General features: G+C 42.8%; 1 protein-coding gene across 1 annotated transcript; it reads left to right on the forward strand.

Moving 5' to 3' along the window:
• The first annotated feature begins 284 nt into the window (after nucleotides 1-284).
• Nucleotides 285-18,663, forward strand: LOC117526679 (ral guanine nucleotide dissociation stimulator-like 1). Its single transcript, XM_034188731.1, is given in 18 exon segments — nucleotides 285-341; nucleotides 3,489-3,607; nucleotides 3,782-3,951; nucleotides 4,271-4,407; nucleotides 4,489-4,649; nucleotides 4,651-4,798; nucleotides 4,885-4,988; nucleotides 5,098-5,188; nucleotides 9,143-9,208; nucleotides 11,578-11,664; nucleotides 11,746-11,778; nucleotides 11,897-12,018; nucleotides 12,618-12,713; nucleotides 12,867-13,002; nucleotides 13,115-13,375; nucleotides 16,150-16,264; nucleotides 17,427-17,453; nucleotides 17,456-18,663. Coding segments are annotated over 18 exon segments (2,052 nt in total). The 3' UTR covers nucleotides 17,578-18,663.
• Nucleotides 18,664-19,692: the final 1,029 nt, after the last annotated feature.

Genomic DNA, 19,692 nt, shown 5'->3' on the forward strand with positions numbered 1-19,692 from the left:
AGTAGGAAACTAGTGAGGGAAGCCACCAAGACACCTAGGTTGCTGTAGCTGTTGAAGAAACGCTGCATAGTGTTACTTTACAAGTTTTACAGATACTTTGTGCAGTGGATCAGAGAGGGATTTTCTTTAAAAGATGTGAAATTTCAGCTAGTTTGCTAGAAGCAACATGGAAGACTCGAGCGTAGATTAGATCAGTTTTCTATTAAAGTCTTTTTATTTGCCTTTTTTAAGGCAGATGTGTTGGGAGAATAGATGATTGTGTGTTGAATAATACATTGTACTTGATGACGTCGCAAAGCAGTGCTGAACGCCTACAGTACACTGGCCTGAAGGAGGCAGTAGTGAGTTTGGAAGGTTGTTGGTTCTCTGTGTCAGAGAGACAGACAAGTGCAAAAACGCAGAGGAAGAGCAATTGCTCTTAACTCACTACTGCCTCCTACAGGATAGCACTCCACTACAGTTTCCCTGTATGATGTCATCAGGCACATGTGGCCACTTTGCTTCAAAGATTTTTACTGTTGTTTGTAAAAATTAGATTTTTACATCTACATTTTGCAGCTAAATTGTCATCCTTTAAAAAGAAGAATTCCACCAGCTACTCTGTAGTTTTGTTTTTCCATGTAGGAATGTGTAGATCTGAAGGAATTCCCAGACACTTGCTGCTCCGGGAGGAATGTTTCACCTTTGACCCCCTCTGAGGCAAGTGTGAGTGAAATGCATGGCGTCCTTTCCCCTCCTCCACCGTATTTAGTTACCCAACACCACACGGGGGGGGGGGGGGGGCAGTGTGCCGCTTCCATTTTGACCCCAAAACCCAACAAACTCAGAGACATTGATCCAAAACAGGTCATTCAGGCAATTTGCCCATTTTAGCCACAAATTTAGTGTCATTATCCAACATCAGTAGATCGCCTCAGATTTACCCAAGGGGGCGCTAGAACGTGCTCGAGTAATCCGTGTTCGAAACAGGCATCCAATTAAATTCTGTTCAACTCTGACATGTAGATTTACACCGATACTCGATCACAACAGACATGTCCAAAACAAGACTACCAATGGTCTACTAAGTCAGCACACTTACTGCTGACAGTCTACTAACAGCCGGTAGATTAACACACTAACTACAATTAACAATCAGCAGACTAACTGCTAGACTACTAACAGTAAATAAGTAAATGGATTGCATTTATATAGCGCTTTTCCATCTGCATCAGACGCTCAAAGCGCTTTACAATAATGCCTCACATTCACCCCGATGTCAGGGTGCCGCCACGCAAGGCGCCCACTACACACCGGGAGCAACTAGGGGATTAAAGACCCTGCCCAAGGGTCCTTAGTGATTTTCCAGTCAAGCTGGGATTTGAACCGAGGATCCTCTGGTTTCAAGCCCAACAGCTTATCCACTAGACCATCACCTCCCGTAAACAGTCAACAGACTAACTATCAACAGTCTAGTAACAGCCAGCAGATTAACTAACCACCAACAGTTGACTAACAGCCAACAGATGTAACTACTACTATCTATCTACCTAACCGCCAGCAGACTAACTACTGCACTATCAACAGTCTAGTAACAGCCAGCAGATTAACTAACCACCAACAGTTGACTAACAGCCAACAGATGTAACTACTACTATCTATCTACCTAACCGCCAGCAGACTAACTACTGCACTAACTATCAACAGTCTAGTAACAGCCAGCAGATTAACTAACCACCAACAGTTGACTAACAGCCGGTAGATGTAACTACTGCTATCTATCTATCTACCTAACCGTCAGCAGACTAACTACTGCACTAACTATCAACAGCCTAGTAACAGCCAGCAGGTTCACTAACTGCTATCTAACATCAGCAGACTAGCTACTAACAGTCTACTAACAGCCAGGAGATTAATGCACTAGCAACTGTCTAGTAACGATGAACAGACTAACTGCTAGACGAGTAACAGTCAACAGACTAACCCACTCAGTAATCTAACTACCATCAGTCTAGTAACAGCCAGCAGAATAACTAATTGCTAACGATTTACTAACAGCCAGTAGGCTATTACCTATCAGCAGACTAACTGCTACACTACTAACAGTCATATAACTACTAGACTAACTATTATTAACAGTCTGCTCAATGTCAGCAGACTAACTACTAATAGCCAGTAGATTAACTAACTACTATCTACTGACATCAGCAGACTAACTTCTGTGTCTGTTAAAGTCAGCAGACTAACTGCTGTTGACTCACTGTAAATTGTTCTGTGTAAATAAGAAAACTGGGACGTGAGTCTAAATTAAGAGTCTGTGACTTCTTATTGGTGCACAACTTACTCCTCATCACCCACATCCAGGGGGAAAAAAATTCAAATAATGATTTGGACTGCTGAGAAAAGCTGAGCTGCAGGCTCTTGTTTTGGTTTGTCATCTTGAAGAACGATTTGGGCATTTAACCCGCTGAATGCATGTGGTCGTTACAGTTTTTATAATTACTGTTACCATATTTGTTGTCTGTAATTGGGGTTTAAATATGTTTGTTGAAGGAGGATACCATTGTCGGTGTGCAGCCCTGGAAGATGAAATGTGTTGAATATGTGCTTTAAAAACAGCAGACCTGCACGTCTGGAACGTGAGCTTTGAGTATAAACTGACTCCTGTCTTGCGTATTTGTACTGACAAGTATGGTGGCCCAAAGGTGCTTGTTTATCAAGTTGAATCATTTTTAAAAAGTGCCTGTTTTAACATGATTTACTTCATTTATTTATGCAGAACAAACAGAGTTGTGTTTAGATATTTAAAGGTGTATTTCCTTTCAATAATTCACAAAAATTATGCTTTAAATTGTGTTGAAGTGTAATTGTTAATATATCCAAGTACTTTTAAATCTGTGGTACAGTATGTTGTCAAATTACAGCTAATTTTAACGTATTTTAGGGAGATTCCATTGCAAGTATGAGCCTGGTTCTGCTGGAGGTTTCTTCCTGTTAAAAGGGAGTTTTTCCTTCCCACTGTAGCCAAGTGCTTGCTCACAGGGGGTCGTTTTGACCGTTGGGGTTTTACATAATTATTGTATGGCCTTGCCTTACAATAAAGCGCCTTGGGGCAACTGTTTGTTGTGATTTGGCGCTATAAATGAAATTGATTGATTGATTGAAGTATAGCGCATGTTCTGAATGAGGGTGGATGGTATGAAGGAGGAATCAAATGTGCAAGATTTAAAGTCCACGCTGCATTTGATGGACATTGTACTAATTTACATGAACCAAGTAAAAAGGTAAGTGCAGTGTTAGTGTTGACAAGTGACACAGCAGACGTGTGCGTGTGCATGTGTGTTGTCGGTCTGTCCAGCAGATATCCAGCAAAACCTTCCTGTCAGGTTATGACCTTGGTGACAGACCCATTTGACTTTCTCAGCATTGTAATACACTTCAGTTATAGTTGTAGTCTTTTGGCGCTGTAATTGCTGGGGCAGGGTTCTTGGTCTCTTTTGTGGTTTGAGATTTCTTGTGTTGCACATGTTGTTACTCGTAAATGTCCTCTTCACCTGACCCGTCGTCGTGTTTCTTTCTGCAGAGATGATTCAGCCGCCAGCCTGGATAACACTGTTTGCCCACGCAGGTGAGTGCGGGCATTCCTTGCTCAATCGAGCTCACTTTGATTGACAACAGCCCAAAGTGACCTGTGATGTTTACTTTAACAGTGCAGAAATTTGCATATACGTATGGTTTTTTTTTTTTTTGTTTTGTTTTTTTTTCTCCTTGCACCTTAAATTTCCTGGCTGATTTTCCTCAGCACTTTACTCCCGGTGATCCAACTCTGGCTGGAGGAATACAGTGAGGACTTCAGTGACCCCCCTCAGTACCAGGATCTCCGACGACTGTGTTCCCAGTTGCGTCAGCACGTCAGTTTCAGGCGCTTAGCTCGAACTGCTGAGAACCTGCTGAAGAGGTTCCAGGAACAAGGTACTTGGCAACAGGATGTTTGCCAATTTGCATGCAAGAAAGTTGCCATGAAGCACAATAAACAATCCAGTCAGACTTTTAAACAGTTCTGGAAACCATTGCTATCGTCTGTTTTACTGCTCTGCTGTCACGTTTATTGCTGTGATAAACTGCGGCAACAGGAACGCGTGTAGCGTCTAAAAGTTTGAAGTCATGTTTCTCCCTGATAGCAGTTGATTCCTAGGAAGGAAGTAAAGCGGTTTTCTTGATACTCACAAAGTCTTCCTATGTCAGTCAGCGTCCACGCGTTGCCATGGTGATCTTTGTGCCTGTTTGACAGACGGCAGCCGATCTGCATCCGAGCAGCATGCTGGCCAGGAAGGAGTAGGAGAAACGTTCAGCAAGCAGGAGGACAAACACAGCTTCATGGACTTCTCTACCAGAGACTTGGCAGAGCAGCTGACCCGTGTGGATGCTGTAGGTGTCTGAGAAATCTGTTTTTCACTTCTTTCTTTTCAGTGCTTTCCTTATTTTTGCCCACTGTATTTTCCACTGTAGGAACTTTTCATCAAAGTTGTGCCATTCCACTGTCTGGGCTGTGTTTGGTCCCAACGTGACAAGAAAGAAAACCGCAACCTTGCTCCTACTGTCCGTGCCACCATCTCCCAGTTCAATGCCGTCACCAACCGTGTCATCACGTCCCTCCTCTGCCCGTCATCTTCCCCCGACCACTTCCTCTCCCACCTTATTGCCCACCTCGGCCTCTCCCTTCCACGACTCCTCCAATGCCCCGAGCTCACCACGATTCTCGCGCGGTGGCCACGTCCACAGGGCACACGTCATCGAGAGGTGGATAGCCATTGCGCAGGTCAGGCTTAGAATCTGAAGTGTTTGAGAGTTTAGCGAAGTGTATGAGAGTTTAACGAAACTCTTTATTGTGTTCCATGTTGGCAGGAGTGCAGGCAGATGAAGAACTTCTCCTCGTTGAGGGCGATCCTTTCAGCTCTCCAGTCAAATGCTGTGTATCGCTTGAAGAAGACCTGGGCTGCTGTCAGCAGGTCAGCAAACATTCAGCCTGAAGAAAACTGCTATTCTTACTTTCCACACTTTCTACTTTAAGGACACCTTTTCATCAGAGAGCTTTCAAAATAATCTTCCTTCTTTTAGGGACTCTATGACCACCTTTGGACACCTGTGTGAAACTTTCCCGGATGAGAACAACGTGCTAACCAGCAGAGATCTCCTGGTGGCGGTAAACACTTGTGTTTTTCACTTAAAGAGAATGTGGACTGAGGGCTCGTCACTGCTCCTGAGGGAAAACTGTAATTATTTGAGCCAGCTGGTGGCCTGGGTGGGCGGGGCTAGACTGGGATCAGGTGGCCTTTAATTCAAGATGCTACTGAGGGCACTTAATGCACCGTGGTTACTTCCTGTTATTCCAGTGCAGGAGTCTTACCGTTTGACTTATGACAAACTGCTGAACATGCAGGTCTCGATCTCAATGGGACTAACCTGGTTAAATAAAAAAATAAATAAATGCACACACAGTGTGTTTTACTCAACACTTTATTCATAATTTAATAATCTAAAATCATATTTTAATGTTCATTGAGGCTCCACTTCATCTGCTAGTTAGTTCCTTCTGGAAAAACAGTTGAATGTTTATTCAGTGATTTCAGTTATCAGTCGAGGTTCTATAAATAATAAAAGGCTCATTGTTGTTGGTTACCACAAACAAACTGAACGATACTCACAGGTAGCAGCATTAGATATACTGCACACGTGACATCATCACTGTGTAATTACTGCACATATAGTCGTACAGTAATTTATATTCTTATAATAATTCCTAGTATAGTAGTGTCTGTCACGCAAAGGTTTCCGGACAACCTCTCTGCAGTTGCTGGGCCGATTTGCTCGAAACTTGCACATGGGTTCGCTGGGGGTGGAGCAGTGCATACTTCATTATGTCATGATCGCACACAACCCTAAAAGTTATTGGGATCTGGAAAAAAAAAAAAAAACACTTTTCCATATGGGACCCAGCTGAGCCAAACTTGGCATGTGGGTTTGGCTGGGTGTTGCCAGCTACATGCCTGAATTAGGCCGTGATTGGGCTGGAAACTTGAAAGTTAAGCCCTGGTCCCACCAAATAATGAACAGTGAATAATGAGTCACGCAGCATTTTTTTTGTTTTTGTTTTTTTTTTTTGGTATGAGAGGAGCTATTCAACAGTCGTGGAAGAATAGTGGCTGTAAGAGGCAGAATATTTGACTAACAAGGCTCATCTCTGAGGCTGGCGCTAATTTCAAGAAGTGGGGCAGTTTGTGTACAAGTTACTATGAGGATTTTAGAGGCATGTTTGTGGTGAGGACGAGGCTGTTAAAAGCCCATTATCCAAGCACCTAGCAGCTACGAGGACCGGATTGGCTTTTTTGGCTCCGCCCTCTTGCACACTACAATTTCACATGCTTTGTGCACCGGACGCTGTATATAAAATAATTATTTTCTGTCAGTTTGGCAGTTAAAAACACCTCTAATTGCTTCACATCACAGAGGACTGTTTCACCTGGACTCTTTTTTTTTCCCCTCTCTCTCTCTTGCACTGAGGTGGAGAACATATTTGGAACAGCTTAAATGCAAGTATTTGTAATGTTTTTATTGTAACAGCTTGGTAAAACAGTTGCATGTTCATTCCTTCTATATAAGGAGCTGTAAAAGTATGTTTATGATGGATTTAACATCTTGTTCATGGATCAGATGAGCTCGGCTGTGTGTGCGCACTGACGCAATGACTGACATTCAAGACGAGCATTTACGCAGAATGCCAGCTGGCAAAACACTGATTTTGCAGATATGGACACAAAGTTAAAAGTTGGATCACGGTGTCAAAATGACTGTGTTTAAAGCCGTGGAAGAATAAAAGGCAGCGAGAAGGAGCACAGAGGTGACTGTCCAGGAACGCAGAACGAGAGCACGCAAAAGAGTGATTTTGCAGACATTAACGTACGAACACAAAATGAAAAGTTGGATCACAGTGTCAGAATGACTGTATAAGCCACGGAAGAAATAAAGCCAGTGAGAAGAAGCGCAGAAGCAACTGTCCAGGGACCCATGGTTTGGTTCTGGCTGGTCTGGTGCATTTAATGACTCTGGAACACAGGTGAACAGCAACCTGGCGCACGGATGCGCACACCGGCCAGACTGTGCAGGAGCGTCTATTTTTGGACTGTGTTTAAAAAATGTGACATCTTGAATGGATGCTGTGAATTGAAAACCCACACTTTAAAGGGACCGAGTGTGGGAGGGCTGGAGGTTTGGACCAAACCCATGCCTAAACGTGCGCCAATGTCATGTTACATGGCACTACTGGATCATGTGCGGCTTGACGTGGATCATATACGGTGACACGAGCCATTCGAGGCTGGACGGGACTCAAATGACAGGTCGGTTTTGGCTCACTATAGGGCGATACCTGGCACATGTGAGATACAGAGAGGCACATAGAGGTGCCTTAGTAGTGGATATGTGACGGCTTAAAATGTGTATCATTCTTTGAATAATCACTGACACACCCATGGGTGGCTCATTATTCATGGTTTATTATTTGGTGGGACCGAGGCCTGAAACCCCTTTCACACTGGCGCAAAGGTAGAGCTGCATATTGTGGTGTACCGTCTATGCCGAGTTGAGCAGCTCTACGCCCACTTTTAGCAGCTCTGCGTCGAGTTTTTGCTCCTTATGCAGCAGTATTTGAGGGCTACTCGCGTAGAGCGGAAGAAATTAAACATGTTTAATTTTTTTCAGCGTAGAGCACTGGACACAACAAAATATGCATTTTAAGCAGGTCTGCGCAACACTGCATTACTGTACCACATCCGAAACTGAGTGCATGCATCCAGAGTGAATCAGCTGGAGGGCAACGATCACACAGCTGCAGCACCTCTGTGTGCTCAGGACAGCTGATCTAACTGATGGACGTGGTGGTGTGTGTGGTGTGTGTGTGTGTGTGTGTGTGTGTATGGTGTGTGTGGGTGTGGTGTGGTGGTGTGTGTGTGTGTGTGCTCAGAACAGGGACTCGAACCTCAACTCAATCCAGAAACAAACAGTTCATTGCTTGCTCTGTCTCTGTCTCTCTCAGGTCTGATCAAACCTGAATAAGCGCTGTGACTCTTTAAATAAAGCACAGTCGCTGCTGTCGGTGTGCTCATCAAACACCCTGATCGATCAGGTCTGATCAAATCAGTGGACCTGATTGGAGCAACAGGAGCTTCAAAAGTTTAGAGTCACAGCGCTTCATTCACAGCTAGCCTTTACCACAGCCCAGACTCAGCAGCATCGCTACACAATGAAAAATGATCCACCAAGACAAAAATAAAATAATGTTAAATTACTGTGTTTCTGACGTGCACCACACCGTGCAGTAGAGAACAGAGCGCACTTCCACAGAGGCAGATAATGGCAGCTTTGGCTACATACGTGGCAGCAATGCAACTGTAAAAACCTCATGATACAGTCCACTGTTTTCCAAGCACAGTGATGTGTTCTGCACAGCCGGCAGGAGGAAACTAAAAAAAGAGTTGAATTGGTTTTCAATAGCGGCAAGGGCTACACGCGACTGTGCACACATACGCAGCTGCAAGCAAATCTGCAAATGCAACAAACAGAAAAAGTTTGAGTACGTGCGCATTTTGGGCGTAAAACAAAACGCAACGCCGCAATAGGCGGCTCTACATTTGCACCAGTGTGGAAGGGTTCAAGAGATATTGGAGTCAGAAAAATGCACCTCCGACGAAAAGGCAAGATTTCAACCTATCCAGTGCTTCTACATCCTGTGGCCAAAATGTAAACTGTATTTTTCTGTAAATCTGGGGTACTTATCCACAGTTTCATGTCAGTCTCTTCCAATTGCGCCAAATATTTCTACTTCTTACATTTTCACAATATTTATTTTTACAAGAAATTGTTTGGCCCTCTCAGCAATTTTTATTTTTTTTATTTTTATTTTTTTAGGAACACTGGCTAAACCTAATCACGGGTTTCTCCTAGTACTACATAATTACTGTGGGTGTGGTAAATGATCTGTTTACTATAGCTAGCTTTGTGTAATGACTTTTAAAAATGGCACAAAACATAAAATAAAAACCTCCTGCAGGGTCGGTCAGACTTCAGATTGAACTTCTTTTTGTTGAAGCTCATGCGTTGTGTGTTGCAGGCAGAGAGCAGCCCGTCTCCGGGTTCCAAGTCACCCAGACTCTGCTTTGTCTCCAGACAAACCGTAAGAAGGAGGAAGAACCTTTTTGGCTTCTTACTTTTCTGTGTAAAAAATGAGTTTTCCCAGCTCATGCAAAATGACAGGCGGCAGTCTAATTTTGTCAGACTGTCATCAGATCCATATCAAGCATGGCTCCAGGACATCACATCTATGTCACCTGGGCTCGTCTGATTACATGTCCCTGCTTCTGATACCGGCATACAACCCCTTCAGGAAAAAAAAACACCTCCCCAAGAAAGACTGTTCAACCTGGCCCGATGGTGCCTCACAGCAGGTGCAGGACCTGGAAGAGTACATACACCTCCACCGTACTCAGCTGTATCCAACACTGTGTCGACACTGTCACAGTAAACAGGTGCATTAGGGTGTTCCCAAGTCAGAAGCAAACACGTTCAGGCCCTACTGAAAGTGCGTAACATTAATATAAGGTCGGGGATGAGGCCCAGTACAACATTGCCAGAACTAATCTGAAAGGAGGCATTATGGAGGCCAAGACAGCATAGACAAGGAAGATTGAGGACCACATCAGGTCCAACATATCGCCAATTTCCGGTCCAACAACTTCACAGCAGCTGATGGTCACGTCCAACTGGCCAAGGACCTGAATAAGTTCTCTGGCCACATCACGGTTGAGCCACCAGTGGTCGATTTGCATCCACCAGACCTCAGCAGCCACATCCTCATGGTGCGGATACACAAGGTGAGAGGCACACTAAACCCTAGGAAAGCTGCTGGACCAGATGGTGTGACGGGGTTGGTGCTGAAGGACTGTGCAGATCAACTGGCTGGTGTTTTCACTGAGATACTCAATCAGTCCCCGTCTCGGTGTAAGATTCCACTCTACTTGAAGACGTCAACAGTCATTCCCATACCAAAGAAGGCTGCCATCATTAGCCTCAGTGACTACCAGCCAGTGGCACTTACATCTTGAATTGTGAAGTGTTTTGAGAAACTGGTCTGGAGTCACATCACAACAAGCTTGCTGCCACCCACATCAGTTTGCCTACATAGCAAACCACCCCACAAAGGATGCCACAGCTACAGCCCTCCACAACACACCTGGGACAGCAGGGGGAGCTACACCAGACTGCACTTCAATGACTTCAGCTCTGCTTTTAACACCATCATACCAAACAGACAGGTCACAAAACTTCTGGACTTGGGACTCTCACAACACATCTGCTACTGGATCACAGATTTTCTGACAGAGCGCCCTCAACGAGTCAGTATGACCCCATCTCTCCTTAGTATACCCACCCATCCGAGCAGTGCCATCGTTAAGTTTGCTGACTGCACCACCGTGGTGAGACTCATTTTGGGAGGGGTGGAGACTACTGGGAGGAGGTCCGGCGGCTGTCAGTATGGTGTACAGAGAACAGTCTGATCTTCAACACCTCTCAGACCAAAGGACTAATAATCACTTTTGGAAAGGATAAACCGGACATTCAGCCAATCTGCATAAATGGAGAATATGTGGAAGGGTCTCAGACTTCAGGTTCCTGGGGACCCACATGAAGGAGGACCTGACCTGGACAACAAACACCACTGTGCTCCTGAGACTTCTCACAAAGAACAAAGTGTCAGAGAGGCTGTTGGTGGCTTTCTGCCAGTGCTCCATCAAGTTGGTCCTGAGCTGTGGAATTACACTGTGGTTCATCAGCTGCACTGCTGCCGAGAGGAAAGCACAGCAGAGGGTCATCAACAGCGGCCAAAAACTCACTAGTTGTCCTCTCCCCTCTCTTGAGGCCATCTACAGCACCCACTGCTTCAGGAGAGCCCACAGCATCCTCAGAGACCCCTCCCACCCTGGTCATCACATGCTTGAACTGTGACCCTCAGGGAGACACTTCAGAACCATCACGTCCAAAACTAACAGACTGGAGAACAGTTTTTTACACCACAGCCACCACTGCGCTGAACAAACCTGATAACACTGGAACTTCAACACTCGATACAGATGTGTGATATTCTTAATGTTAATTATGTAGTTTTTTCTACTTTTTATTTTTAACTCTTATTGTCTGTCTGCCCGATCCCGGATAAGTGGTTGAAGGTGTGTGTGTCTGTCTGTCATCTGTTTTTATTAGTTCTTATCTGTAGTGTCTCTTCAACAGCACTGAAATGAGTCTCTACTTCATTTTCATTCTACTTTTGTTCAATGACAATTAAACAGATTCGTGTTTGTGTTCCTGCACAGATTCTTATTAAAGTACCAGTGAGCATCAGCTGGTTTTCTCTAACCTGCATTTAACTCTAATGTACTAATGTTGAAGAAATCTGTCATACATAATCCAGTGATGTATGAGTTAAATTTTGCACATCTGGATTTGTTTGGCTGCAGCGTTTAAAACACTTGATTTTTCTGTCCTCAGAATTTGAACAGCGGCGTCGTGCCGTACCTGGGCACTTACCTGTCCTCCCTCACCATGCTGGACACAGCTCTTACAGACACCGTGGAGGTAAGTGCACGTGTTGCCCACAGATCCCTCTTTATTCTACTGAAGTACTTTTTTTTTTTTTTTTCCTTCCCGTTTCCACAGGGTGACCTGATCAACTTTGAAAAGCGCAGGCGGGTAGGTTTTGCCCCCTAGTGGTGTTTTGTATGAATGACTGCTCTTGTCCGTTTTTACAGCCTGTGTTGAGTTGTGCATTAGATATTTATCTTTGCTGTCTTCATTGTTTTTGCTTCAGGAGTTTGAGATTCTTTCCCAGATCCGACAGCTTCAGGCTTCCTGTTCCCATTACAGCCTTCCAGTAAAATCTCAGATCACCACTTGGCTGCAAGCATGCGCGCTGCTCACAGATCAGGAGAGGTGGGACATGCAGGACAATGACCTCTTTACTCACATCCAGCTGGTCAGAATCAGGAAGGAAAACTATAAAATAAATAAATCTGCCTGACAACAGCCGAGCTCAACAACATCTGGGCCTTTAGGGCTTCGCTTCTAGTTGGATTTCATGTCCTCATGTCAAAGGTGACATCACAGTAGATGTTTGCTTGTTATTCTCACTAGGTTGATCATTAAACCTGCAGATTTTATCCAGGGCCGTAAAATGTTTCATGGGTTCTGTGTCAGTCATTGATATTGTAGAAGTCCATCAGACCTTTATGTCTCAAATGATCAGTTCCTCTTATTGATGCCGTCGGTGTTGCAAAAAGTCGTACGTCATGATGTCAGACTTCGTATCTATGTAGCCACGAGGAAAACTGCTGCGTCCATGCTGGAATCCTGTGTAGATCTGTTTTCCACATGGAAATTTGATCAGGAATCAATAAGGGAATCTGACCAGTAACCAGAATTTTTAATGGCCTTGATATTGATGAAGTCTCATTCATTCCCACATAAAGTGATGCTAATCGATTCTTTGACCTAAGTTGTGTTTTAGTTCCTGCTGTTTTTGTCTCTTGAAGCTATGAGCTCTCTCGGGACCTGGAGCCTCCGGTTGATCCCTGTCCCAGCTCCCCCATCCTGTGGAGCCATCGTCTGCTCACCAAAAAGCTCACCTCGTAAGTCAGAAGAACCTTTGCAGTAACAAATGGGAGTTTTATTTATTTATTTTTTAAGTATCAAGCATGAACATACAAACATCAGGAAGAGCTCATCCTGGTTGGATGAAAACCAAACATCTGTTGTTTTCTTGCATCTGTTGGTGCGTTTAGCTTGCGATCAGCCAGTGAGAGCTCAAGCAGGAAAGCCCATGTGGACCAGATTAGCGTGTCATCCTCTGGATCCAGCAGTTCAGACATGGACGATCTGTTGATTCCTCTGCCCTCTCCCTTCCAGGTCAAACTGAAGGTGTGAAGAAAAACATGTAACAAAACCAATCAGTGTGCCAGGATACAGAAAAACACCAAGGAGTTCTGTTATAAACCTGAGTTTATTTTTGTCCTTCTCTTCCAACCTTCAGTCTTTCTCAGGGTCTCTACATAACGTTGCAGAGGACTTCACTTTGAGCTCCATGTCCTCGACTCCTCTGTCCAGTGTCTCGTGCTGCTCCTCCGATCCAGATCTAAGCTCCGCCTCCTTGTTAATGAGCGCCGAGTCGCCGTCTTCCATTTGCTCTCCTCAAGCTATGCTGCCCTTCTACAACAAGCAGGTCGCAGACTCGTGCATCATCCGGGTCAGTGTGGAGTCCGTCAGCAATGGAAACGTCTACAAAAGCATTCTGGTAAGGAAGGTTTGGAGGTTTCATGGAACAGCTTATAAATTACATTAATGACCATATCTCTGAAACCACGTGAGATGCTGGAACGTGGTTTTCTACTCTGCTGCGGCTAAAAAATGTTGCTTTTGAATTACAACCCCTGGCAAAAATTATGGAATCACCGGCCTCGGAGGATGTTCATTCAGTTGTTTAATTTTGTAGAAAAAAAGCAGATCACAGACATGACACAAAACTAAAGTAATTTCAAATGGCAACTTTCTGGCTTTAAGAAACACTATAAGAAATCAGGAAAAAAAAAATTGTGGCAGTCAGTAAGGGTTACTTTTTTAGACCAAGCAGAGGGAAAAAATATGGACTCACTCAATTCTGAGGAAAAAATTATGGAATCATGAAAAACAAAAGAACGCTCCAACACATCACTAGTATTTTGTTGCACCACCTCTGGCTTTTATAACAGCTTGCAGTCTCTGAGGCATGAACTTAATGAGTGACAAACAGTACTCTTCATCAATCTGGCTCCAACTTTCTCTGATTGCTGTTGCCAGATCAGCTTTACAGGTTGGAGCCTTGTCATGGACCATTTTCTTCAACTTCCAAAGATTTTCAATTGGATTAAGATCCGGACTATTTGCAGGCCATGACATTGACCCTATATGTCTTTTTGCAAGGAATGTTTTCAGTTTTTGCTCTATGGCAAGATGCATTATCATCTTGAAAAATGATTTCATCATCCCCAAACATCCTTTCAATTGATGGGATAAGAAAAGTGTCCAAAATATCAACGTAAACTTGTGCATTTATTGATGATGTAATGACAGCCATCTCCCCAGTGCCTTTACCTGACATGCAGCCCCATATCATCAATGACTGTGGAAATTTACATGTTCTCTTCAGGCAGTCATCTCTATAAATCTCATTGGAACGGCACCAAACAAAAGTTCCAGCATCATCACCTTGCCCAATGCAGATTCGAGATTCATCACTGAATATGACTGTTCATCCAGTCATCCACAGTCCACGATTGCTTTCCTTAGCTCATTGTAACCTTGTTTTTTCTGTTTAGGTGTTAATGATGGCTTTCGTTTAGCTTTTCTGTAATGTAAATCCCATTTCCTTTAGGCGGTTTCTTACAGTTCGGTCACAGACGTTGACTCCAGTTTTCCTCCCATTCGTTCCTCATTTGGTTTGTTGTGCATTTTCGATTTTCTGAGACATATTGCTTTAAGTTTTCTGTCTTGACGCTTTGTCTTCCTTGGTCTACCAGTATGTTGGCCTTTACAACCTTCCCATGTTGTTTGTGTTTGGTCCAGAGTTTAGGACACAGCTGACTGTGAACAACCAACATCTTTTCAACATTGCGTGATGATTACCCTCTTTAAGAGTTTGAGTAATCCTCTCCTTTGTTTTAATTGACATCTCCTCGTGTTGGAGCCATGATTCATGTCAGTCCACTTGGTGCAACAGCTCTCCAAGGTGTGATCACTCCTTTTTAGATGTAGACTAACGAGCAGATCTGATTTGATGCAGGTTGTTAGTTTTGCGGATGAAAAGTTACAGGGTGATTCCATAATTTATTCCTCAGAATTGAGTGATTCCATATTTTTTCCCTCTGCTTGGTCTAAAAAAGTAACCATTACTGACTGCCACAATTTTTTTTTCCTGATTTCTTATAGTGTTTCTTAAAGCCAGAAAGTTGCCATTTGAAATGACTTTAGTTTTGTGTCATGTCTGTGATCTGCTTTTTTTCTACAAAATTAAACAACTGAATGAACATCCTCTGAGGCCGGTGATTCCATAATTATTGCCAGGGGTTGTATTTTGGTGCATATATAGATTATCCCGAAGGGTCGCCAACAGACTGCTGTAGGATTAATTTAGATATTAAAGAACTAAACAGCTCTGGATTAAAGATAAAATTAATGACATTTTGTGTGAGTGAAAGCATTTTTTTTTTCTTCATTAAAGCCACTGGGACACGAGACCAGAGTCCTTTGTTTTTTCTGCCACACAGAACGTGCTTAACTTTACAGCTCGGTATAAACACTTATTCAGAGCTTATAGTCGTTAACTTGTACTTTTTAATTTACCATTAGAGGTTTAATGTCAAATTCTTGCTGAAACAAATTTCTTTGACACTTAGCAATCTAATAATGGTTAATGCTTTTTTTTTATTTTTCTATTTTTGAACAGCAGAATGGATTTACAGCAGGGCTACTAACCATTATTTTCATAAGCAGTTGACTGGTGACTTTTCTTGATTAGTCTGTTGTTTGGTCCATAAAATGTTGATCAGCATTCAAATCTTTGTCTGCAATCCAAAAGATATTCAGTTTACTGTCAGACAGGTGCAATGCAGCACAAAATATTCACATTAAAGAAGCTGAAATCAAAAGAATTTTCCATTTTTACTTTTTTTTAAATGACAAAACAATTATCAAATAATCTTTGCAGCTCTTATGTTAATATGGTGAGTTTTGTTTTTGCTTTGATCAGCACAAGCTGCTGAAGCCATTTCAGAGAACAGAGCGCTCACATCTGATGGTTTTATTTCATTTTCTCAGTTAAGTGTTGAGAGATCAAATCCATCAAAAAAAAAAAAAAAATTTTCTCTTTGTACCTGTAAGTGAACACAGGTACGTCTGTGTGTCCTGATGATGTGACTTTATTGCATTCATTGTTCCCAAGTGGACGGCTGCACTCTGACTTGGTTCAGCTGCAGGTTTATACATTTTGTTCATTCTTCTCTTTGATTGTTGACCTCTGACCCTGCTCTCCAGCTGACCAGTCAGGACCACACAGCCCAGGTGATTCAGAGGGCTCTGGACAAACACTGCATGGAGGGCATCAGCTACCACGACTTCAGCCTCAGCCAGGTCATCACCAATGAAAAAGGTGAGCCGCCTCCTCTCACTCCAGTTGTGTAGTGTTTTTGTTTGTTTTTGTTTTCCAGCTGTTCATACGTGTGTTTCTCTTATCCCTGTTTATTCCTGATCCGTGTCCTCACGTGCTATTTTACGCTGGCTTTGTCTTCATGCTGAGACAATGGCAGGATTGATCTGATTGGTGGCTGGTACACCTGTACGTCTGCCATTATGCAAATTGGATCAGAATTTGCATAGATGGCAATCTGCCAAATCTATGGGCATGAAACCAAATGGTTTATCATTTTGAATGTTCCTGTCTCTGCGTCTGCGGTGGCTAAACTACAAATTGTTTAAAATGATATTTTGTTTATCGTCATTCAACCTGGTGTATTTTACTGGCTGAATTTACAGTAACATTTGTTGCATCAAAGTTTCATATTAATAATGAAGGTTTTGGGTCCATGTGTAACTTTCAGGAAGAAGATTTAATATCAGACATAAAGCTTCATTCGGTCTGCGCTGTCACCTGATGCTGCTTTCAGAAGAAGAGCTGTACAGTTCTCTATCTGGGGAAAAAGTTTGCACTTATTTTCTTTTCTGTTATCGTTCCCTCTGTGTCACTGGTCACTAATCAGCTGCCTTCAATGGTCGAGCTAGTTGAGCTGTATCTCGCGTTCACTTCAGCTCGTTGTTGAGCCTTGCGCGAGGATCCACATGTATCCTGTGTTTACGTACATTATTTCACACAACCTGGCGTTGAATTTTCACCGACCCGCGGTGGCAGTTTATTGACTGACTGTTTCTGGGACAAAAACAAATGGTGGAGGCGTTTTTGTGCACACTGGCATCAGTGTGTGGCTCGACAGGGACCAGAGTGACATCAGCATCAAGACAAAGATGAGATTCTGCCCTCAAACCAGAAATTATTTGGCATGATTTTGCCCCCTGGTGGACACAGGTTTAAATTCTTCAATGTCACACAAGGTATGAAAACAAACTAAATGACGGACGTTAATTTTGCATGCAATTTTGTGTGGGTTTCTCAGTGCAGAAAAACTATGTTAAATGTAGTATTTTAATTGATGTTAAAAAAAAATTGGTGACCATAGCTTATATATAATTACAAACTGCAGATAAACTTGTTCCAGATATATTTTGAACTTAAAATGACAGTGAATGTTGTTTTGCAGAGCTGCAGATCCCCGACAAAGCCAACGTGTTTATGCCATGTGCACCACCGCCAACTATGACTTTGTCCTGCGCCAGCGCTGGAGAAGGCACGCAAGGTCTTTGGGCTCCTCAAGCCCTGGAGCTCAGCACAAGAGAAACTATACCAAGTGAAAGGTGTCGGACCTGCTGGACGTCAGCAGTTCATGCAGAGAACAGGAAGTGCTCGTCAGTGGCTCATCGCCGTGATATCATCACTGTGCAGCTCAGATTCTGAGACTCTAATAAAAAAAGATGAATTCTCAGCAGAAATCAGGACTTTGAGAAATAAATTTCTGCTGTCCACATTTTTTCTTCAGATGGACAGACGCACATCACACTTTTTATAAATCCTGGTGATTCTCAGACACCTGACTGTTTCAGGCAGTTACCGATGTCTGGAGCCAGAACGCTGTGGACTTCTGGATCTGGTTCTTGAAGTGGACGTTTGGGGTTCACAGAACGACGATTCTGCTTGGGGTTTACATGAAAAATCTCTACGTTCTAGCGGTGTTACCTTCATTGTAGGTGCGAGCAGCCTGTGGTCGTTCAGGTCATCGGGTCACTAACAGCTGTTTCATGAAGATGCTTGAAGATTCACACCAGAGACTGTCACTGTGGAGTCTTCAGCTGAAGACGTCCAGATAGAAAAACACAGAGATGCTTGGACCAGCGGACTCTGACGGACTTTTAAAGACTTGTTCGGCAATTTTTGGACTTTTTCTGGATCTGCTATCTGAACTTCACGTGGATCAGAGCTGAGTCGGAGCACTGATGGCGGGACTCTTCTCAACCGGGTTTTAGATGCTGTTAGATGAGATTAACTTTATGAATTTTAAATACGTCACACAAATGTTTGTATAATTTTATTCTGGTAAATTATTTGATGCATTTCAGTGTTCAGTTTCATAGTACGCTGTGGTTAAGGGTTTGTTGTTGTTTTTGGGGGGGGTTTATCAGTACCCTCATGGATCTTATCGGCCATTTTTCTGTTTCAGTCAAGTGTTTATTTCTACATTAATAATAATTTTATTTGTATCGCACTTTTTCAAACATCAAAGCACTGATCAACATAAACCCCCCAAAATAACTATAATACAACAAAGCACATGAAGAATAAAACTAATAAATCTCAAATTAGAAAGTAAATTAAAAAAAAAAAATCTGAACTTAGAAAGCTAATAAAAAAAAAAGCCTCAAACACCCCTGTGCAGCTGTACATCCTCATTAACAGAACTAATTATCTCTGTGACTTCAACATCATCCCCCTCTGGCACTTGGCAGAGCTCATTACTCATTGTGGTTTTATTTTTGGTTCAGGAAACTTTTCCCCCTAAATTTAACTTTCTGCGCACGTCTCCTGAAAACATTTCAAATGACCTCACATGACTTTTTTTGCGCATTTAAAATTATATATATATATATATATATATATATATATTAAACACACAAAACAAGAATCCTACAGTGTTTATGTTAAACTGGTTTTAATAACATACCAGAATTAACTGACCCAAACGGCACTCTGAAAGGCTGAAACACTGAAGTGGCCGTTATCGTCCTTTAACACGCTACAGTGTTGTTAATGTAGCAGCAGTTTAACTTTTTACTTTTTGACTGAAGACTCACACACGTGCCATGTTTGCAGTCTGGTTTCCCGGACGTCTGTAGATTTAACAGAAAACTTCAGGTCAGAGGTCACCACATGGTAAAGGTCAGACTGGAGGCATCGCTTTAAGCACAGCAGCTCTTTTCCACTCGTCTGTGATACTGGACATATTTAAAATCTGAAGAATGTCTCGTGGATGAGACGTGTCCTGTTAGAACGTACAGGTTCTCCTTGGTGACGTCAAATCTGCACAACTACCAGACAGCTGTCAGCGAACATCAAGTGTGTTTTTGTGATCAGCGGTCAGTGGAATTTTCCAGCATTTCATGATTACCGTGTTTAAAATTTATAATAGTAAAAAGAAAACCAAAACAAACATAAGATGACGCTGCAGAGTTTTTAGACCTTAAATCGCTGCATCCACGTGCTTTTCTGAAATGTAAGAATGCGTTCACATTTTGCTGCATGTCTGTAGAAATGTGCCATTGTGATACTTCAGTCTGGTTGTGATGTAATTGAAGGTGAAAACCTGCTGCACTTGAAGGATGCTTATTTTTATGTTGAGTTAAAGCAGTTAATAATTATGCTTTATGGCTAATTATTGTAGCACTAATTTAAAAAAAACAGCTCAGTCTTTGCAG

Source organism: Thalassophryne amazonica, chromosome 15 (genome assembly GCF_902500255.1).
Source record: "Thalassophryne amazonica chromosome 15, fThaAma1.1, whole genome shotgun sequence".
Classification (NCBI taxonomy): domain Eukaryota; kingdom Metazoa; phylum Chordata; class Actinopteri; order Batrachoidiformes; family Batrachoididae; genus Thalassophryne; species Thalassophryne amazonica.